At 31.0% G+C, this 21823-nt stretch overlaps 1 protein-coding gene across 1 annotated transcript; it reads right to left on the reverse strand.

The window, feature by feature from the left end:
• Positions 1 to 1426: 1426 nt before the first annotated feature.
• LOC107940874 (uncharacterized) lies at positions 1427 to 15816 on the reverse strand. Its single transcript, XM_041115461.1, has 3 exons — positions 15682 to 15816; positions 2621 to 2789; positions 1427 to 2391 (listed from the first exon to the last, which is right to left on the reverse strand). Exons 1-3 carry the CDS (start codon positions 15814 to 15816, stop codon positions 1427 to 1429), a joined length of 1269 nt encoding a protein of 422 aa, XP_040971395.1.
• Between the last annotated feature and the right edge of the window lie 6007 nt (positions 15817 to 21823).

Below are 21823 nucleotides of genomic sequence, written 5' to 3' on the forward strand. Positions count from 1 at the left end.
AAAACCGTAGATGTTGGTTTAATTTTTGAACAGGATGAAGCACTTGGTCAGTTTGTAGTTGGATATGTTGATTCCGACTTTGCTGGTGATTTAGATAAACGTCGTTCAACTACGGGGTATCTGTTTACTCTTGCGAAAGCCCCAGTGAGTTGGAAGTCTACCTTACAGTCTACAGTAGCTGTGTCTACTACAGAGGCAGAATATATGGCAGTTACAGAAGCTGTTAAGGAGGCTATTTGGCTTAATGGATTATTGAAAGACTTGGGAGTTGTTCAAAGTCACATTAGTCTATATTGTGACAGTCAGAGTGCTATTCATTTAGCGAAAAATCAAGTCTATCATTCAAGAACCAAGCATATCGACGTAAGATATCACTTTGTGCGGGAAGTCTTTGAAAAAGGAAAAATTCTACTTCAGAAGATTCCGACAGCAGATAATCCCGCAGATATGATGACCAAGGTGGTAACAACAATCAAGTTTAATCATTGTTTGAACTTGATTAACATCCTGAGAATTTGAGCACCTTTAGGTGTATGGCGCTCGAGAGCGCATTTGGAGGCACTACAAAAGATAGCTTTATCAATTTGGGGAGTTGAAGGAAGTGTGTGAAGATGTGATTATCCTAATCAAATCTTCAATGTGGAGATTGTTGAAAAGTCAAAAATGGTGGGAGGTGCAATTGGCACCGAAAGAAGAAAGTAAAAAGTGGTTGGCAAGTTGAGTTTAAAGTTGAATGGTATAATTGCAATTTTGGTCCCTAATTTTTTAGGCCATTTGCAAGTTAGTCCCTGAACCTCAACTATAAATAGGCCTAACCATTTCTCATTTCAACCATCCCAACCAATCTTTCTCTCTTAGTTTTCTCTCTTCTCCCATTTGAGAATTCTTAAGGAATTCTATTTGTTTGTAATATTTTGGAGATAGTAAAGTTATCATCTGGTGTTAGTGCCCGAGGACGTAGGTATAATTTACCGAACCTCGTTAAATCTCTTGTGTTCTTTCTTGTCCTATTTTTCTTTCAATATTTGAGGGTATAATAGTAGTATTTAATTGTGCTATTAAATTACTATAGAAGGGATATTCTGTCTAAGGAAAGACTTGGTATTTAAGAGATCCATGTGATCCACCTCTCTTCCCTGGGAATTGAACTTTGTGTGATTTTTTAGTACAATAATTTACACGCTTCCGACCCTATTGGAACAACAGTTCGCAACAATTTGGTAATGGACTTCTGCAGTTACTTGCACTCTTTATCTTTCTCTTCGAAACTTCTTCTAATGCAATCTTGATCTTCTGTTTCTGCTGGATAATTCTCTCACAACTGAGAAAGATTTTTCCGTAGATCTTCATTCTCATTACTCAAGTTTTCCACCTTCATAGACAGTGATTTAAATTGTTCTACCGAATAAGTCACAATGCTTCTGTTTCAGGTTTCCTTCTCATTAAAGGTTGAAACCTCTCGCTGAAGTGAAACGTTATGCTCCACTAGCTCTCGAGCTCGTTCTCGAAGCCTTTGCTCTTCTGACTGATACTTCTCAAGCTTAAGCGACCAATCACTCAACCTTCTATCTAACTCCTTTTCCAAACCCAACTTTATCACATGCTTTTCCTTCTCTATTTTCTTTGTCTGCAACTCGAATTCAGCCCTTACCATTCTCAGTTCCTGCCTGGCACAAGCTCTATCTGCTATTCTAGACCGTAGAAGTTCCAAAACTTCAAGTGTCACGTTTATTTTCTCCTCCATTAGGTGCCTAACAGTTTGAATAAGTGACGAAACAGCGAACCCACTGTCACGAAGAAAGCTTTCCTTCTCAAGAGCTTCAGAAAGAAACAATATTCTCGCCTCAGCTTCTTTAGTTCTTATTTGTAATTCCTTATCCGTATCCTCTACTGTTTCAGAAGCGAAGTCCAGGCTCGAGAAATCTGGACATCTATTCAAGCATCCATCATATAGACCTTCAGTTGTGATCGGAATACAACAGTCAAATTCTTTCGAACTTGATATTGGAATAGCATGAGTCTGAGAAAGCCTCCCAATCACATTCTTTTTTATCATCTGTGGTGACTCATGCTCGAATCCGCTTTCCACCGAATCAGACATGTTTTTCTCTTCTGCACCACCTGTTGGATATGAAGGGGATGCATATCGAACGCGGGGCAGAAGCCTTCCACCTCCATTTCCAATATTTCTTTTCGAACAGTCCCTACACTTGTAACGTTCTGGCTGCCGTTCTCCATCGATATAGCAGTCAATAACTTTACTGGACACATTGCCAGAACAAGAAGAAGAGCTTCGAGATGAATCATAGTGCAACCTCAGAGAAACCGAAGAACATGGCTTCTCAAAACCAATTGCTCTTTGATTTCTTCTCCAGATTATGAGCCATCCACCTAGAAAACCGCAAGAACATGAATGGCATGCATTTAGATTTACACTCCATGAATAAAAAAGCAAATCAAATTCCTTACAGTGAGTGATCATACTGCTGATGTTGATTAACATTAGAAAGCTTGTTTAGATCATCAACAATAAATGTTGCAGATGAAAAAGAACCACTCCTTTAAAGACATGAATCATTACTAAAGCTCAGGCTATCCGATATTTGCTTTTGAGATTTACCAGACAAATGTTTAGGACTGCAAAAACTGTGTTCGGCCTCGTTGCCACCATGTTGGTCATCAAATCCATTTTCCGAAGTATTTTCCCAGTAAACTTGCTTGTTGGCTGAAGGTGAAAAATCAACATGGATGTCGTCATTGCTCGAGAAAGATTTCAAGAAATATAGCTTCTTCATTTATACATGCAATAATATCATCAAAAGAACTGGTAGTTTTAGCTCATGAAATTTTCAGGAACCTCAAAGTACCTGGAGATTAATATGTAAACTGTAAAAGTGAAGCACAGACAGCAGAAAGAAGCGTTTCTTTGTTTTGGGTGGGGTGGGAAATATGGGGAAAGGATAAGGGTATTATCGTCATGCGAAGGAATGTTTTTGAAATACTCTTTTGCGGGAGTGGGGAGGTAATGATTCGGTGAGTTCGTGTATAGAGAAATTTTGGTGGGTTAGGGGATCTCACGGTGGAGGGTAAAAGTCAAAACCCCTCCATTATATCTTGAATTACATAAATGACAAATTAATTCTCTATACATTACATTTGAATATCTCTATTAATTACATGAGTGACTAAAATAGTACTTTTGTTAAAATTTAGTGTTTGTATAAGGTATAATAATAAATTTAGTCCTCAACTTTATGCATTTATTCAATTTGACTCCTACTTTTTTATTGGAAGCAAATTAAAAATGTTTGAAATTAATAAGGTTGAAAGGTCAAAAAGTTCTTAATAACAAATTTTAAAAAAAAATCAATTAACTCCTTTTAAATTTTAAAAATTTATTTAAAAATAAAAAAATTATAAAAATATATAAAAACATTATAAAAATATAAAAAATTATTAAAAAACACAATATTGACCCATTAAAATCTAACTATTATAAGATTTTTAAAAAAATTGAACCCACTCTTTTAAATTATAAAGTTATAGGATTTGTTAGGTTACTTGAGATTCAATTCTTTCTTCATCCAAACAACTTGAATGTGATTAATATGCTACCATCTATCATTTGAAATAAATAAATAAAAATATAAAATCTAAAAAATATAATATTGTGCTCGTATACAATCAAAATTAAGTTTTAAAACAAAAATTAATATGGTTTAAATTCGAATTAAATCTCGAAATTTGTAATTTTCAATAATAATCCTATCCAGAAATTTTTGCTTGCGCAGTCTTCACTAAAATGGTCATAATTGGAGCTCTGGAATTCAAAATTATCAAACTGAAATTTAATACATCACTAATATAAACTCTTAAATATTAAATAATAATATTTACGGACTCAATCGTCGGAGTACGGGTTCCAAATTTTTGGTACTACTGAAAAACTGTTGTTACAGTTTACGGGTTTGTGATAATTTGTAAAATACATATGCTTGTGAGAGGGAGGATAAGTCACAAAAAGCTTTTTCATTTTTATTTCTAATACTAATATTAGAAAGTGAAGAAAGTGAGGTTTTTATATTTGAAATAAAATGAGTTGTATTTTTAGTTGCTCTAAGGAGACCGTCTGAGTAGTACTCTTCGATAAACCCAGAAGCCTTATCCACATCACCTGAGAATCAATTTCATTTTGGGCTATCAAGAAGTCCGATGACCATGGTCGGATAGTCAAGTAATAGACAAAAATTACCTACGGCCCCCCTAACCAAAACCTTATCAAAATCGTCCTCATCCTAGAATCGAACTAGAAAAAAGCAATTCTCCAGGTCTATCATTTGATCGAGTACATGGGATTCCACAACAAAGAAACCCTACTCAATAAAGCATTAAATCCTATTCTTCTTCCCAACAATTTCACGATGATTGTTCTCGTCATCCTATGTTCAATGTACTCATGGACATGATTCAAGAATGTTATCGATGGAACACCATCCACCATCTTCGTGATCACATCACCATCCATGAGTGCAAAATCCTCCTCCATAGACACATTCTACGCAGGAACCGGTGAAGCCCACAGTAATATTGATTTGTACGACGCCCTAGGTATGCTCGAACTCTATATATTCTGTCTGTTTCCATCCACCTTCTGGCCATTCATATCTGGCTGTAAATCCAATCTTGTACAGACCTTATTAGTTTCTTGATTTGAACCCGAAGAATTCGCACTCATTGCAAATTCCACCATAAACATTGTTTCACTTAACATTTTCTAATTTATTTTATGTTTATTTTTAATTTTGAAAACATAAACTTTCGATAATATAGTTAATTTATTTACGTTAAATTTAATGTGTTATGAATTAAATTTTGATTTTTAAATCAAACTTTTTAATATTAAAATACTACATATTCAAATGTGATAGAAGCTCATTAATAGTGTTACCAATTAGATTTTAAATTTTAAATTAGAAAAGTAATTAAAGCGACTAAATTTTAAATATAGAAAGAGAATAGGTAGGGACCTAGGGTTAATTAAACCAAATTTTTTGTATTAGAAATTTGGCATAATAATAAGTTTAGCTTTCAACGTTTACATAATTTTGTCAATTTTCCTCTTTTTTTTTTAAGCTAAATTTGACCATAAACTTTTCAAAAAGTGTTAAGTCATTTTTTCTTAGTGAAAATACTGACTAAACAATATATTTTTTGATAAAGTTGGCTTGACAATCTGCGTGACAGTTCACATGCACTTCATGCTAACACAACACTATTTGTTTTATAAATCACATCAACATATAATTTAAAAATATAAAAATAAATAAATTCAAAAAAATTATAAAAATTTCATAAAATTTCAAAAAAATTAATATGAAGTATACATGAATTATCATGTAAGCTGCTATGTTTAAAAATGTAACATTTTAGTCAACATTTCTATTAAAAAATCAATCCGACTTTTTTTTCAAAATGTTAATGATCAAATTTAGCTTAAAAGATAATAATAATAACCAAATTAACAAAAGATATGAAGTCAAAAGTTAAATTTAACAAGCATGCGATAGGATATGGATGAAATTAGTGATAATTATTTCCAGGATGGTAGGCTTGGAAGATTAGATGAGTCAAAGTCTCTAAAAGTTGAGTGACTCGTGAATTTGATTATGAAGAATTTAAGGATTTGAATATGAATTTAGATGTTTTGAAATTAGTGTTGATTATGAGTAAAACTACATACTTTATATATGGTTGTAGAGATTTTATTTTCATTACATCATAATCAAAATTATGAAGGTAATCAAATTTTTATGGATATTTAAAATTATGAATGATGGATAGAAGTCCTACAAAATATTTGGTTTAATTTTACTATAAATTCTAGTTTCTTTGGTATTTGTAATTATATCTAAATTTACCATTAAATTTTTATATGATTAAATTTTACTATTAAACTTTAAATTTTTACTAAATTTTTTCATTAACTTTGATTTTTTTTAATTAAATATTACTATTCAATATTAATCTTGATAATTTGAAAGCATAATTTTATAAAAAAAATTCTTTCAAATATTTTATTTTAATAGTTAACAATAATTTAACTTATAAATGTCAAAATTTAATAAATTAATGAAATAAAAACTTAGAAAAATGAACATACACGAAAGAAAGTTAAGTTAAAGTAATAGTTGCTTGGCAGGTTATGTTTATGCACTACTTATAATATCTTCTGTAATACTTTGTATCTTATGTTTATTTTATTTATCGTATTCAGCATATTTTGTTAGAAATGGCTCAATAGAAATTTGTTTATATTCCTAGAAAAAAAAAACATAGTAGTTGATCGCATCGTAAAGTTGGCTTTCGATAGGAGTGAGGGAGTGCAGCTGTTGGCAGGGAATTCGCTTCCCTTTTACCTGTAAAACTAAAACCTTGTATCTTTCCCTTCCCTTTTACCGATGAAAAATTGAAATTAATTCTAAAAGGAAAAAAAAAATTAAAAAGATAGAATGGCTTTTTCAAACCCAAATTTTCCCCGTAAATTTCCAAGTTTTTTCCTTATTAAAAAAATTAATATTCTTTAAAAAAATATAGAAAATTAAAAAGATAAAATAAGTGACTAAAATGAAAATTTACTAAAATTAGGTGACTTAAATAAGTGTATTTAATGACTAAAATGATAAAAGTATATAACAACAATGCCTAAATTATATTTTATTTTCGGTCTCAAAATAAAAACTTATGAAGGTTAAAGTGATCAATTGTATAATTTATCCTTGAATTTATGATAAAATTTTAAAAAATAATTACGTAATTATATTTGGCCTTACTAGATTATGCGGCCACTCATAATGTAGGTAAAATAAACATTTTATTTTAAAATTTATTCAATAACAATTATAGGTGGAATGTTAAAGAATTTATATGTAAATTTTATTAAACACGATGTTTGGATACATAGTTTTTAATTTTTTTATTTAAAGATTATATAAAAGTATAAAAAGATAAAAGTCATCAAATTAATATTGATTATGATTTAAAAGCAAAAGTATATTAATCTTTTTCCAACTGAATTGGTATCCAATTAATCCGTGACACCAACTTAAAAAATACTTTATAATATAAAAAAATGTAACATACTGTAAATAAAAATTGAAATTAAAAAATATATATGTTTGTATCATGTTCTTATTATATTTTTGCTTCATTTTTTTTAATTGTTTTTCTAGTTTTTTTTTGTCTTACTTTAAATTATTATATTTACTAGTATGACATACCACATATGCATGTAATAAATATATTTATAAGAATTTTATATAACAATTAAATAAGGCTTTAGTTGAAATGGTAAAGTTACAATATAAAGTTGATAATGTCTTAAGTCCAGGGGTGGATCTAAGGGGCTGGCAGGGCTCCGACCCCTTTAAAATTGAAAAATTTTCATTTATGTCATTTTATAATTTATAAAATTTTAAATTAGTAATGGTAAAATTGTAATTTGGCTTTTTCAAAAATGAAAAAAAATTGATTTAGTCCTCTAAAGATTATAAATATATAGACTATTCAAATGGTAAATTTGTAATTTTTCTATCATAAAAATATATAATTTAATTCTGCCCAAAAAAATTTTGACTTCGCCCCTACTCAAGTTTAAATGTTATCATGTATATGTTTTTCTAAATTTAATCTTATAAAATGATTTGAATATTTGATAATTTTCTACCTGAGTTAAAACTCATTGATAAACGACACTCAACTCAATCAACCATATAATATTTAAATTTTATATAATTTTAATTTGTGAGTATATAACTCCAAAACAATTATTTAACTGATAATTTTGAGATGATTAACTCATGAAATTTAAATTCAATCTTTTTTTTTAAAGAAAGATTTTTATCATTTACCCCTCTTGGCTAAATGGGTAAATTATTCTTTAAGCCCTTCTAAATGTAAAAGAATTAATTTAGACCTAAACTTTGGTTAAATGGAGAAGAATTTTAGCCTTTTTGAAAAATAAATAATCTAAAATCTAAACAATTTTAATACAAATTTTTCTATTTTTGTACCCTTCAAATTTAAAATCCTCTTTGCCATGCACAAATGCCACCAAATGAGGAGAAAAACAATTTGTTCCTAATCGAAATACTAGAAGGATTTAGAAACAATCTAGAGATACATCACTTAAATCGACTTTTGATAATTGGACCCTAACTTCATTATAATCGGATAACTTGATGACGAACTTTGATCGATCAAAAAACCATTGCTAAAAGCTCCAAGAAACCTACCCATCAATGATGCATGAAAAGATAAGTCTTAAATGACGTATCATCCTCTCCATCATCTTGAAATCCAATTTTGAGAACATCATCACAATACTTTATCCCAATGAGGTCCTATGAAAAATATTCCCCGTATATATAAAGGTGCCCTTCCCTTGATAAATCATATGTATACATTAGAACACAACTAAAAAAAAAAACTACCACTACGTTCAAAGAGAATAGAATAGATAAGAAGCCCATTGCTTTAAAAGAAAACGAAGTGAATTATTATTATTTTTGGTACGTATTAAACTAAAGATAAATTAGAGAAGATGATTCCCTTCCATCTTAATCATCGTGCAATAATTACAACACTTCATCCGGTAGTTGCATGTAAATATGTCTCCCCAAAAGGTCTTAAGAATACCATTTTTGCCAAGCCATCTGCAACTTTATTCTCCTCTCTAAACACATGTCTAACATGAACTATCCATAAGAAGGTCCTTGGTGGCACGCCCCACAGCTGAATAAGTTTGTTAATCTTCATTTGCTTGGATCGCTTTGATAGCGATACTATTCATCTCAAGTATCACCTTCTCTAAACATGGATCCCATGCTAGTTGGAGCCCCTTAAGAACACCTCAAAATTTTGACGGAATCAAGTAACAACAATCAATATTTTTAGAAAAATCAACTACCCAAAACCCTGATGATCTCATATTAAACCACTTGCTGCAACAATCCCAGACAACTGACAAACTGCACCATCAATATTCCAAAGTGAATTATTATTTATGTACAGGTAATGCTAAAAAATTTAAGCTTCGAAAGAGAAAATCCAAAGAAGGAAATGAGAAAAAAGGAGGCATTAAATTGTTATTGTGTAATGGAACTCATTTTCTCAAATAAAAGGAAAAAGAAAGTTTCTTTATTTTTTTGTTTGGCAAGGAAAAAAAGTGAAAGGAAAATGAAAACAGAATGATTTTTACATTTTTTATGAAAAATAAATATTATAAAACCTATATATATACACAAAATAGTTGATCCTATTTTCAAGGAATTAAATGGCTCTTCTCTTACCTGATAAGTTGGGAGGTTATCATGTCAATCCACTAGGCAATCAATAACACGGAAACCCTAATTTGATGACCTGGTGGGATTTAATAAAATTAAGAAAAAAAGGGGCTAGAAATTTATTAGGAAAATGACACTATTAAAGTAAATTTTAGGGAGGTCTTCGACTTTTATGAATAGGTGATATATTAAATTGGATAAATCTCAAAATTTTATATGAATTTTGATTCAATTTATAATTTGATACATAAAATTTGATTTGGCGCAATTAGACATATGAAACTTTAATTGTGGTTCAAATATATACATAAAATTTTAATTTTGATTCAATTATATACATTTTAAAGAACAAATACATTGATTTGTTTTTATATTGGATAAATATAATTATGTGTATGCAATATATAAACATAAAATGATGTTACATCAATACTTGTGTTAAAAATTTGTGAGATTCGATTCAAATCAAAATTTTATGTTTAAAATTACACAAAATCAAAGTTCTTGTATAAAGTTGCACATTAAATCAAAATTCATGTATAGTTTTGAGATTTATCCCTATTAAAAAACTACTTGCAAATGAGACAACTTGTAAACCATGCATGTTTTCCGGTGGTGGAGCTTGACATTAAGTTTTAGAGGTTTAATTAAAAATTTCAACTATTTTAGAGGTTAAATAAGAAATTTAAAAAATTTTAGGGGGCATAATTAAAATTTTTGAAAACTTTGAGAGTATTAGTGAAAACTTTAGAGAGTCTAATTAAAAATTTCAAAACTTTTGTAGTACTTAATTAGAGTTTTTAAAAATTATGGAGGGTCTAGTGAAAATTTGTACAATTTGAAGGATTAATTATAATTATAAAAATTTTTGAGGACCCAGGCCCTAAATCAAGATTGTTAATACTACATTGATAGACGCATCACTTTTCTATAGAAACTAATGCGTACCATTTTTTGGATTTATCAATATTTTTGGAAAAAATATTTAATATATGTATATAAAAATATTTAAAAATATCAAATAAATGATATTAAATAAATTTTAAATATAAAATATTCATGCTTGAGCGGATGCGTAATATCACGGTAAAAGTTTTTATTATTTATTACTATTTCCATAAAAGTTAGAAATTCTATATTTTTAATATTATTCATGCACAATATTCTTGTCAGTGTAATTAAGATTGGGTGAAATAAATCAGTGCGATTGATAAGTATTGAAATTTTAACTCGTGCGGAAGAAGTAGTTGATTGTACCGATTTATTATTAAAATGGTACGCACTAGCTAAAACAACAAGAATCAGTGTGGAACCAACTACATTGATTTAATCCGTTTAAAATTCTAAATAATAAATTTATATAAAAATAAAATTATAATTGACTTTTTAAAATTTTAAAATTTAAAATTTTCCCTTCAAAAATAAAATTCTGACTTCGTCGTATCCGCGGGTGCTGTCACTGTAAGGACCATATTGTGTACTTTTCAATACTAATATCTGATTTGATCAACTGTGTCGGGGGATAAAGCTTAAATTTTGTCAGATATATGCCATTTTCAGTAAATTTTTTCTTTCATGGATTTAATGAAAAATAGTTAAATTGATGAAAATAAATTCAACTTTATTATTTACATTTTTAATTAAATAAGGCTTTAATATTTAATTTTTACTTAAATACACTTATAAGCTTTAATTTATAGTTAAATAAACCCTTTTCATAAATCGAAAATTCATTTGTAACAAGAAGTTAATTTTTATGAAAAATAAAACGTATATAAAATTTTTTTAATTATATATGAATTTTAATTTAGTACAATTATACATACGAAATTCTAATTGTGGTTCAAATGTATACTTGAAATTTTAATTTTGATTTAAGTATACACGTTTAAAGAAGTAAATACATTAATTTATTTTTATATTGGATAAATATAATAATTTATGTATACAATAAATAAACATAAAATGATATTATATCAATAATTGTGTTAATAATTCACAAAAATTAGATCAAATCAAAATTTTATATATATAATTACATATTAAACTATAGTTTATTTATAGTTTTGAGATTTATCCCGTACAATAAAAATATATAAATTTTTTTAAAATGAAGAAGTAAGGCTTTTTATGCAATTTTCAAATAAAAATATTGACCAAGATATTAAATTGTATTCGTTTTTTTAATTGATTTTAACATTTTCTTTAAAAAACTAATCCTTCCGAAAGTAAAACAACAATATTGGTTAAATTTACACATTTTCTTTCCTTCCAAATTTAATTTTAAAAAAAATAAAATTTAATAATAATAATAATAATAAACACGTGAGGTTGAGAGAGGTCAAAGTATTTGATGAATAGGTCAAATAGTAAGCCCCTTTAAAATTCAACAGTGTCTCCGCAAACTGGACTACGTTTACCAATGAATCTAAAACAGTTACGTTTACGTAAGTATGTCGTAATTTTCAAACATGTTCTCGTGTTGATTAAAAAAATATTTTTTATTACCTAAATAATATTTTAACTTTTTTATCCATAAATTATCAATTTATACCCCTAATCGATTTCAATCAATAATAAAGATTGATAGTTTAGAGACACTTTTTAACAAAAATAAAAATAAAAAATTTAAGGACCAATCTGAAAACCAGACTATAATTTGGGAGTCAACTTACTAATAAAACATTAAAAAAGGTAAATTGTTAGATGATTCATGTAAATTGAATAAATTTAAAAAATGATACATATGGTCTTTTAATTCAATATATAAAAATTAATTCCGCCAAGTCATCCCTTTAAAAAAATTTCATACATTTAGTTGGTTTGGTTTAAAAAATATTAAAAATCCGATACAAATTTATTTAACTTGTAAAATTTATTGAATTAATTTAAATTAATATAAAAATCGAGTAGTTCAAGCAATTTGACCGATATTAAAAATAAAATATTTAAGTTTTTATATTAAAATTATTGTATAATATGTAAGATATAATATTATAATATAAATGATAAATTATATGATATAATAAATTCAAATCATTATATGTTTATTTTATTTATAATATAATATATAAAATATACAATAATAAAACTAGTTGAATCTATTTAATTATCGATTCTAGTAGAGGGCAAGAGTTCAAGTGCATTAAAGCGAATTATTCTCCTATTTATGGATTAGGGAGGGACTATGGGTAGTTCTAAGCATTATGTCAAAAAGAATAAATATAATCAGATTGTTAAAAAAATTATCGATTCTAAAAATAGATAACCAATCAAAATATTCTAAGATTAATTGACTTCAAAACCAACTAAACTAACTAAACTGAATTAACTAAATTTAATCCGTTTCCTAAAAGTAATAGCATAAATTATCTTAGATAAGTTGAATCCTTTGTTTTAAAATGGATATTAATTTCACACAAATCCCTTTTTTTCTATTAATATTATATTGGGAGAGGAGATGAAATGGAATTTTAGCCACTTAATAGTTTTAATTATTATTTCAAATATATTTTGGTAATAGAGGTGTGATGGTTTGAATTTGATTGAATTTTTTGAATTTTTCAAATTATTTATTATAATTTAGTTCGATTTTTAGTTTTTTTTCTTTTTGAATTTATTTTGACAAAATAAATTTTATTTTTGGATAATATTTGATAAAATTTCAAATTTTTTCAAGTAAATAAAAAATAATCAACAACTTTTATATGATTTTTAAAAAAATAATATTTTTACACAAAATTTACTAGTTATGTTTACTATTTTAAATATAATATGTTCATTTTTACAAAATAAAAATAAATTTAAATTTAAATTAAATAAAATAGTATTGAGTTCGATTTAAGTAACTTTAATATTTTAATTTGTATCCTATAAATCATTCAAAATTTTAATTTAAGTAGATTTTTTATTTCTAGATTTTTTTTGTTCAACTCTGATAAGCATATAAATCCCATTTTAGGGGCAAATTACCAACAAAAGCCCCTTTTTTTTTTAAATTTACCGAAATGGACCAGGTCAGAAATTATTTACCGGAATGGGCTAGTTTTTACAAAACGCGTCCACGTCAGTGCGTTGTCAGGGGAAAAAGCAGGAAAACGCTTTCTTGAGGAAGCGTTTTCCCTGTGTTTTTACAGTAGCAACGACTACTTTTTTGACCGTTGGTAACCCCCCCAATGGTAAAAAAAAACTATAACACCCCTCACCCCTTTCATTTTTTTTCACACTTAAATCCTTTCAATCTTCAATCTTTCAATATTCTCTCAAATTTCTCTCAAATCTCTCAAATTTCTCTTAAATTCCTCTCAAAACTCTCGTTAATTTTTTCAAAAAAGGTTTAATTTTATTTTTTCTAAATTTATTTTTTAAAATAAAAAAATTTGATCGTGTTAGTAATGGCCGGAGAATTAATTGGCTTCGATGATAAATATATATCCGTCGAACAAATGCAAATGGTAAGTGTTAAATTTAATATTTAAATATTATTTAAGATTTCTGTCATTTATGCAAATTTAAATAATTTTTATTTTATTATTTCTCATAAAAGTCTGTAGATCGGATATTGTAATGCTATATCCGTAACATGACTGGTCCTCCATCACCGTTGATAGAGGATTACCTACGGGAAGTGGGTTTTTGGCACGTGGCGATGATAGGCCGGGGGTGCAAGTTGGACCCGAAACTTATTAGTGCGTTGATAGAAAGGTGGAGACCAGAGACGCACACATTTCATCTTCCATGTGGAGAGTGCACTATCACTTTGGAAGACGTGCATTTGCAATTAGGATTGCCGGTGGACGGGGACGCAATCGCTGGGTCTGTTCATTCTGCTGATTGGGGAGCGGTATGCTACGAGCTTTTGGGTGCTATTCCAGATAATATTAACGGAGGTCGGATCGAGATGGGCTGGTTACAAGACACATTTCAGGAGCCGGATGATGATTCTACCGAACTAGAAAAAATTCGATATGCTCGAGTATACATTCTTTAAATAATTGGAGATTATCTGATGCCGGACTTGTCACAAAACCTTATACATCTGAGATGGCTGCTGAAATTCGTTGATTTTAGAGCAGCTGGTGAATTTAGTTGGGGGTCTGCCGTGTTAGCAACACTGTACTGGGAGATGTGCGGAGCTACGCGACCGAATAAAGCGAAAATCGGAGGTTGCCTATCACTACTGCAACCATAAGCACGGTTTTGCTTTCTATTTTTACGTTCTCGAGTGGACCACCCATATACATTCCCACTCATAACGAGGTAAATTTTATATTAGATTTTACAATTATTACGTAGATTTAAAATATAATCGTATGCTAAAAATTTATTTAATTAGGTGGAACCATTCGGCAAGTTATGCTCAATTACCTACCTATCTTGAAGATATACGGCTTCTATTAGAGCAACGGTCGGAAGCACAAGTAAGTATTAAAAATATATATATACATACATAATAAAATAGTGGATTCGTATTTAGTATTTAGTATTTTTTATTTAACTAATATTTCCATCATTTTTATATAGTTTCAATGGACACTATACGAGGATCCGACAATTCGGGCAGTAATTCCGGATGAATACTTGCAAACTTCGAACGCTTGGCACGTGAAGGTCCCATTGGTCAACTTTGCTATTGTGGAGATAAACCAATCAGACAGAGTATTACGGCAATTTGGATTTTGACAACTGATTCCTGTGGCACCTGAGGTGTTGGATGATCATCACAAAATCGATTTACGGTAATTGCATATGGATTGGCCGAGATTCTGGTCACACTATATCCAAATGTGGAAAGATCGGTATGATTATATACCTACTTGGGAATCGATCATCGTTCCAGAATTGGCGTGCGTGCCGGAATACATGCCATGGTTTAGGATCCATGGCAAGCCATATTTACTGTTAAAAGAGGAGAGGCAGCGACAATTGCGTGTCCAAAGGGAACGACATGGCCCTTTAAATCCTAGAAGAAGGGACGACGACGCAGGCCCATCAACAACGCCCACACAATCACCCGGCCCAGCAACAGGACCTATACAGTCACCGGGCCCAACAGTTCAACCGTCGACACCCACAACATAGCCTCTTCAGATGAGGCCAGGTACGTATCCTAGCCCTTTTATGTATCCTAGCCCTTATATGTTTCCTTTTTCTAGTCCTATGGTAGGTTGGAATGCATGGCCCGATTCATTTTCATTTCCGATTACTCTAAGTGGACCGCTGATCTATAGACAGTCGTCGCACGAGGGATCACAGGAGGGGCCGTCTGGGAGCTCTTCTTTTTACCAATCCCCATCATCTTATGGGTTTCAAACACCTCCGCCATTAATGATGCAAATACCTTCACAGTCACTATTCTATCAAGGCGGGTCATCCTCCCAACACCCACAATCAGAATCCTCGCCGGAGCAAGCACAACCCCCGCCGAAAGCTGGACAAAGGAGGAATCCAACGCGTAACCGTCGACGACCTCCATGTGGCACTAAATCCGACCGACACGGACATTGATTTTTATTTTAATATATTTGTACAAACATTTTGAATCTTTTTATATTATTTCATGTAATTAGATAAAAGGTTGTTTTAAATAAAGTAATTATAATTTACTTTTATATTTTTAATAAAATGGAAATTATTTTAAATAAGGCAACATTTTGAATATTTTTATATTATTTCATGTAATTAGATAAAATGTTGTTTTAAATAAAGTAATTATAATTTACTTTTATATTTTTAATAAAATGGAAATTATTTTAAATAAGGCAACATTTTGAATATTTTTATATTCTTTCATGTAATTAGATAAAATGTTATTTTAAATAAAGTAATTGTAATTTACTTTTATATTTTTAATAAAATGAAAATTATTTTAAATAAGGCAACATTTTGAATATTTTTATATTATTTCATGTGATAATATAAAAGGTTGTTTTAAATAAAGTAATTATAATTTACTTTTATATTTTAATAAAATAAAAATTATTTTAAATAAAGCAATATTTTGAATATTTTTATATTATTTCATGTAATAAAATATAAATAATACAATATATTGACAATTACAACAACTATCAACTATTGCGATTTGGACATGATTTACTTGTATGGCCTGGGTTCCTACACCATCCACATAACTTCTGTTGATTGGTTGTTTCTCGAATATCCATATTGTTGCGTATTCTAGTCGAGCAAGGTCGACACTTTGGTTTACGCCGTAACTCTCTATTCGGTAACAGCTTAAACGGAGTAAGCGATACAGAGGGCCACTTATGCTTATCTGGGATCGGTGGGAATATGTGTCTCCACACGTTGTACATGTATTCCAATTTGTACACGTCGTCGACATAGCTCATGGGATCCAGACGAAGATTTTGACAAGCTGCAATTACATGAGCGCATGAATAACGAAGTGCGTCAAACCTCCTACAATCGCAAGTCCTATTTCATAAGTGTACACGATATTGCTTGCCAGTAATACCTTGGTGTGGTTTGTCAAACTCTGTCACACGAAACCATAAGTTGTCTCAATCGTGACACACTGTGTGCATAGTGTTCGCCCGTACCTTCGCCTTGTTAATTTCTTGCAATACCTTTGCGCACAATACATGGCCTCCCTACATTTGGCCTGCATAACTCACTGCTCGTTTCGAAAATAGTGCTGCTAAACGAAAATATGTCTCTTGCACAACTGATGTTATCGGTAAATGACGTGTTCTTTTCAGAACAGAATTTATACATTCGGCCAGGTTTGAGGCCATGTGACCATATCGTAAGCTGCCGTCTTATGCTTGTGTCCACTGTTTGAAAAGTATATTACATAGGTAGTCATGGTCCTCTTCGTTAACTGAATGGAAAAATGCCAATATCTCATGAAAACGGTCCTTACTTATCTTATACCCTGCCAATATAAGTTGATAGCGAAAATTATATACCATTTTTCCATTTAAAATAAATTCAATATTCCAAACAAAATTATATTAATAGAAATAAAGTTAAATACCTAAGTTGGCCACTTGCCGTCGTTCACTTTTAGATGGATATTGCCTATAGTAGTTGGAAGCAATGTGCCTTAGGCAATACCGATGGTGTGTGCGATGCCATAGACTTACCTGTCGCTCAATTGCAGCTAGTATCCCGGTGCCTCGATCTGATATAACGCATATATCAGGTTGGAGGCAAATATGCATCCTTAACCTAGAAAGAAAGAAATCCCAGTCATCACGGTGTTATTGCAAACGCAATTGGAAGGATTCTTGCACTACTATCCTATGCGACTGCTAGCAATAGCCGATGGGTATATCTACCGTACATAAATATACCGTCAATTTGTACCAATGGCTTACAATATGCAAATGCATCTCGACATTGCTTAAAGCTCCAAAAGAGACGCTTAAATACTTGGCATCCACGGAGTAATCGGTCGTTGTAGTATGCAAGTTCTGTTTGAAGGTCTGTTATGCAACCTGGGACGTATCTCTCTAGCACTTAACACCACTGCCATATTTCATTATATGAAGCGTCCCACCTACTATGCATATTCTCCAAAGCCTTCTGCTTAGCTATCCAAGCCTTGCGGTAAGAGGGCATGTACCCCATTTGGTTACGAATATTGGCAATTAAGACTAGCACTGAAGTCCTAGGATCTGCCTTTACCGTGGGTAGTATTAAGCTAGCTAACATAGCTGAATCCATCTTGGGATGATCTTGTGAAATACCTGTCAATGAAGTACTTTAAATAATGTAACATTACATAATAACAGTATTATTCAAAAACCTTAAATGCTGTACCTGCAGCACATGTATATGGACCTTTATACTTTTTTATCTCCCACAACCCTGTCCTTTTCCTCAACGAGGCGTAGATTTTCCATGAACAACTTTCGTCTTGCACTGCACACTTCGCCTCAAACTTATCGGATTTAGATTTAACCACGTGGTAGTTAACACCATTATTGATGCTATGTTGTTTCAATACACCAAGAAAACTATCCTTATTGGAAAACTCCTTACCAACTTCAAATTCACTCGAATCCAATAACGAACTTGTATGATCACGCGTTCTGTGTGGTAGATCTGGAAACTCCAATGCATCATTTGCAGATAGATCAACATTATGCATGTGGGCTGAAGGCGAGTATGCCCTGAATCGTGGATCTTCTTCTTCATCTGAACCCCCTTCAACATCTTCAGGTTCAGTTGGAATAGGCTCCGGTTCAGAAAATAATCCAACTTTTGTACCATCGTGGCCTGGCTCTCGAGGTGGATCCACATCGGACTCATCATCTAACCCACCATCATCTGCGACGTATGAGGTCCCCTCACCGGTGGACATCATGGGGAGTACATCATCCCTTCTTCTGGGCGTTTCATAACGTCCCCAATTAGATGTAGATTGCCAAGCACTATAAGTTGATGTCATTTCCCAGTACGTATTTCCAACATCAAACATCGACCCACCTAGGTGCATGTCCCATCCACTAACAGAGTGTCGTGCAGGGGTTGTGTATTCCATACCGCTACCAAAAACCGGTGGTTCCGTGTTATGTAACCCACTAACGGAGTGTCGGGCAGGGGTCGTGTATTCCTCTCGAACAGCAGCCGCAAATGTATCATTTGGCGATGTAAATTATACATATAACTCAATATATGATGCTCCACTAGCAAGATGAGTCTGCACCATTGCCTCCAACCTACGAGCACCTTTGATGTCGAACGAGTCATATGTTACTAGATCAATGGAAGCACAAAATCGATACCTAATAGACAACACTTTCATTAGAGTCGTTTCGAATATTTTATGCCTAATCCTTTTACGAAGTTCTGTCAAATCTATGTTCTGGTTAAAAACCAGTCGTATTGTATTATCCAAAAAAAAACAACACCGTTCTCGGTGTGACGAACCTCACCATCATAGTAAATAACAACACTAATGCGTTCACTCATCTTTAATTTTTATCCTTCTTAGCCTCTCTATTTTTTTTTTGTTGTAAGTTATGCAACCTGAGAATAAAATTTAGCTCATTTATAGCCCAAGTTATTTTAGAAACCACTGTAGCAAAAGAGCGTCCACGTGGGAGATTCTTTCAGTACTTTTGCTAAAAATGCATCCTGCTTGAAGCGTTTTTGAAACTATTTATGCAGACACGTCTTCTCAAAATTATTTTTTCAGAGACCACTGTAGCAAAAGAGCATCCACGTGGGAGCTTCTTCCAGTAGTTTTGCTGAAAATGCATCCTGCTTGAAGCGTTTTTACCACTATTTGCGCAGACACGTCTTCTCAAAATTATTTTTTCAGAGACTACTGTAGCAAAAGAGCGTCTACGTGGAAGCTTCTTTCAGTACTTTTGCTAACAATGCATCCTGCTTGGAGCGTTTTTTACACTATTTGCACAGACACGTCTTCTCAAAATTATTTTTTCAGATACTACTGTAGCAAAAGAGCGTCCATGTGGGAGCTTCTTTCAGTACTTTTGCTGACAATGCATCCTGCTTGAAGCGTTTTTGACACTATTTGCGCAGACATGTCTTCTCAAATTTATTTTTTCAGAGACTACTGTAGCAAAAGAGCGTCCACGTAGAAGCTTTTTTAGATTAACAAATAATTTAATTAAGTTATCCTAAACCCCAAACCCTAATTTATTTGATTTTTTTCTTAAATTTCCTAAAACCCTAAACCTTAAAATCCTAATCTAATTTTTTAAAATTTATAATTAATTTACTCAAGTAACCTTAAACCCTAATTTATTTGATTTTTTCCTTAAAAACCATAAACACTAAACCATAATCTAATTTTTTAAAATTAGTAATTAATTTAATTAACAAACACTAAACTCTAATTTATTTAATTTTTTTCCTTAAAACCCTAAAATTTAAAAATCCAAAATTCCCAAAACCCTAATCCTAATTGCAGAAAACCCTAATAAAAACACGAGAAAAACGCTTCCTCAAGGAAGCGATTTGCCTATGTGGACAGAAAGTGCGCCCTCAAGGAAGAGTTTTCTATCCACGTAGGCAAAGCGTTTCCTTGAGGAAGCGTTTTCCTGCTTTTTCCCCTGACAACGCGCTGACATGGACGCGTTTTGTAAAAACTGGCTCATTCCGATAAATAATTTCTGACCTGGCCCATTTCGGTAAATTTAAAAAAAAGGGGCTTTTATTGGTAATTTACCCCATTTTAGTGTAACTCTTTTCAATGTGAACATAACCTTAGACAATATAATAATCAACATTAATATAAATTATTATTAATTGGTCAATGTTGTAGGGCTAAGAGGTAAGAGGAAATGGTGATGAAGAAGAGGTGTTGAGGTCTAAGGTCACTCTCACTTTGACGAAGTCAGTCATTTCTTTTTGGAATTATTTTCTCTTCATTATTGTAAGCAAACTCAACTCTATAAATAACCCATTATTTTGGATCCAATATTTTAAAATTAAAAAGATAAACACAAGATATCCAAGAAGAAAATTAGCTCTATTTGAATATATAGAGAGATAAGAGAGAGTTTTTGAAGTAACTTGAGTTGCAGAAAGCTTGAAAAATGAGCACAACAATGGCGCCACCGGCCCCGGTGGTTGATACCGAAAAATTAGCACGTTCATTGGAAGAGACACCGACATGGGCTGTTGCAGTGGTGTGTTTATTTATTGTTGTTGATTCAATCTTCATCGAACATGGCATTCACATGCTCGGCAAGGTTTGTTTAATTTTATTTTTTTAAAAACCCTTTTTAATTTCATAAATTATAACTAAATTTCAAGTTTTTTACTTTATAACTCAATCAGTTCATTTAATCATCCTTAAAAAGGCGATTAAAAATGAATTTTCATTATCAATCAAAAAGGTAATTATTAAGAGGTATTAAAATTGAAATTATCTCATTTAATTAAGGGAGCTAAAGGCTTGTACCAAATTTAGGAATGTTCAAACGGTTAACCGATCGGTTAATTGAACCAATTTACTATTAACCGAACTTTTTAATCTTTCAACTATTAATCGAATCAAATTTTTTTAAAAAATATACCCTGAACCAAAATATTTCAGTTAATTTAGCTGATTAACCGAAATTTATCTGTGTATAATGTTCATTTGACTGAATTAACTAAATGAATTGAATTAACCAAAATAGTAATAGCATAATACATATAATATATTATATTATTTATTAAGTTTAGTTAATTTGGTTAATTACTCGATTTTGAACCAAATTCACCGTTAATCGAAATTTCAAAAAAATTTTAACCGAACTTGACCAAACTAGATCAATTAATCGACCGATTAACCTAATTAGATCAGTTCGATTAATTAATTTGGTTTTAACTAAAATTTGAATACCTCTATACTAGCATCTGCTTTGCCATGTTTCAGAATTCAAATTTTAGTCATCCTTAAAAGATGATATCAGATGATTTCGAAATTCAAATATTATTATTTGTAATCTTATTCTTACTTTAATATTTTGAAAGTTTTCTAATTTCAATTCGAT

Source organism: Gossypium hirsutum, chromosome A06 (assembly GCF_007990345.1).
Source record: "Gossypium hirsutum isolate 1008001.06 chromosome A06, Gossypium_hirsutum_v2.1, whole genome shotgun sequence".
In the NCBI taxonomy this organism is placed as follows: Eukaryota; Viridiplantae; Streptophyta; class Magnoliopsida; order Malvales; family Malvaceae; genus Gossypium; species Gossypium hirsutum.

Coding starts and splice junctions, on each gene's coding strand:
- LOC107940874 (XM_041115461.1), bottom strand. CDS start 15,816: ATGGAGGTCGTCGACGGTTACGCGTTGGATTCCTCCTTTGTCCAGCTT. Junction 2,790..15,681: donor ATAGAATAGTGACTGTGAAG/GTATTTGCATCA, acceptor GTATAAATGAAG/AAGCTATATTTCTTGAAATC. Junction 2,392..2,620: donor CAGTCCTAAACATTTGTCTG/GTAAATCTCAAA, acceptor GCGGTTTTCTAG/GTGGATGGCTCATAATCTGG.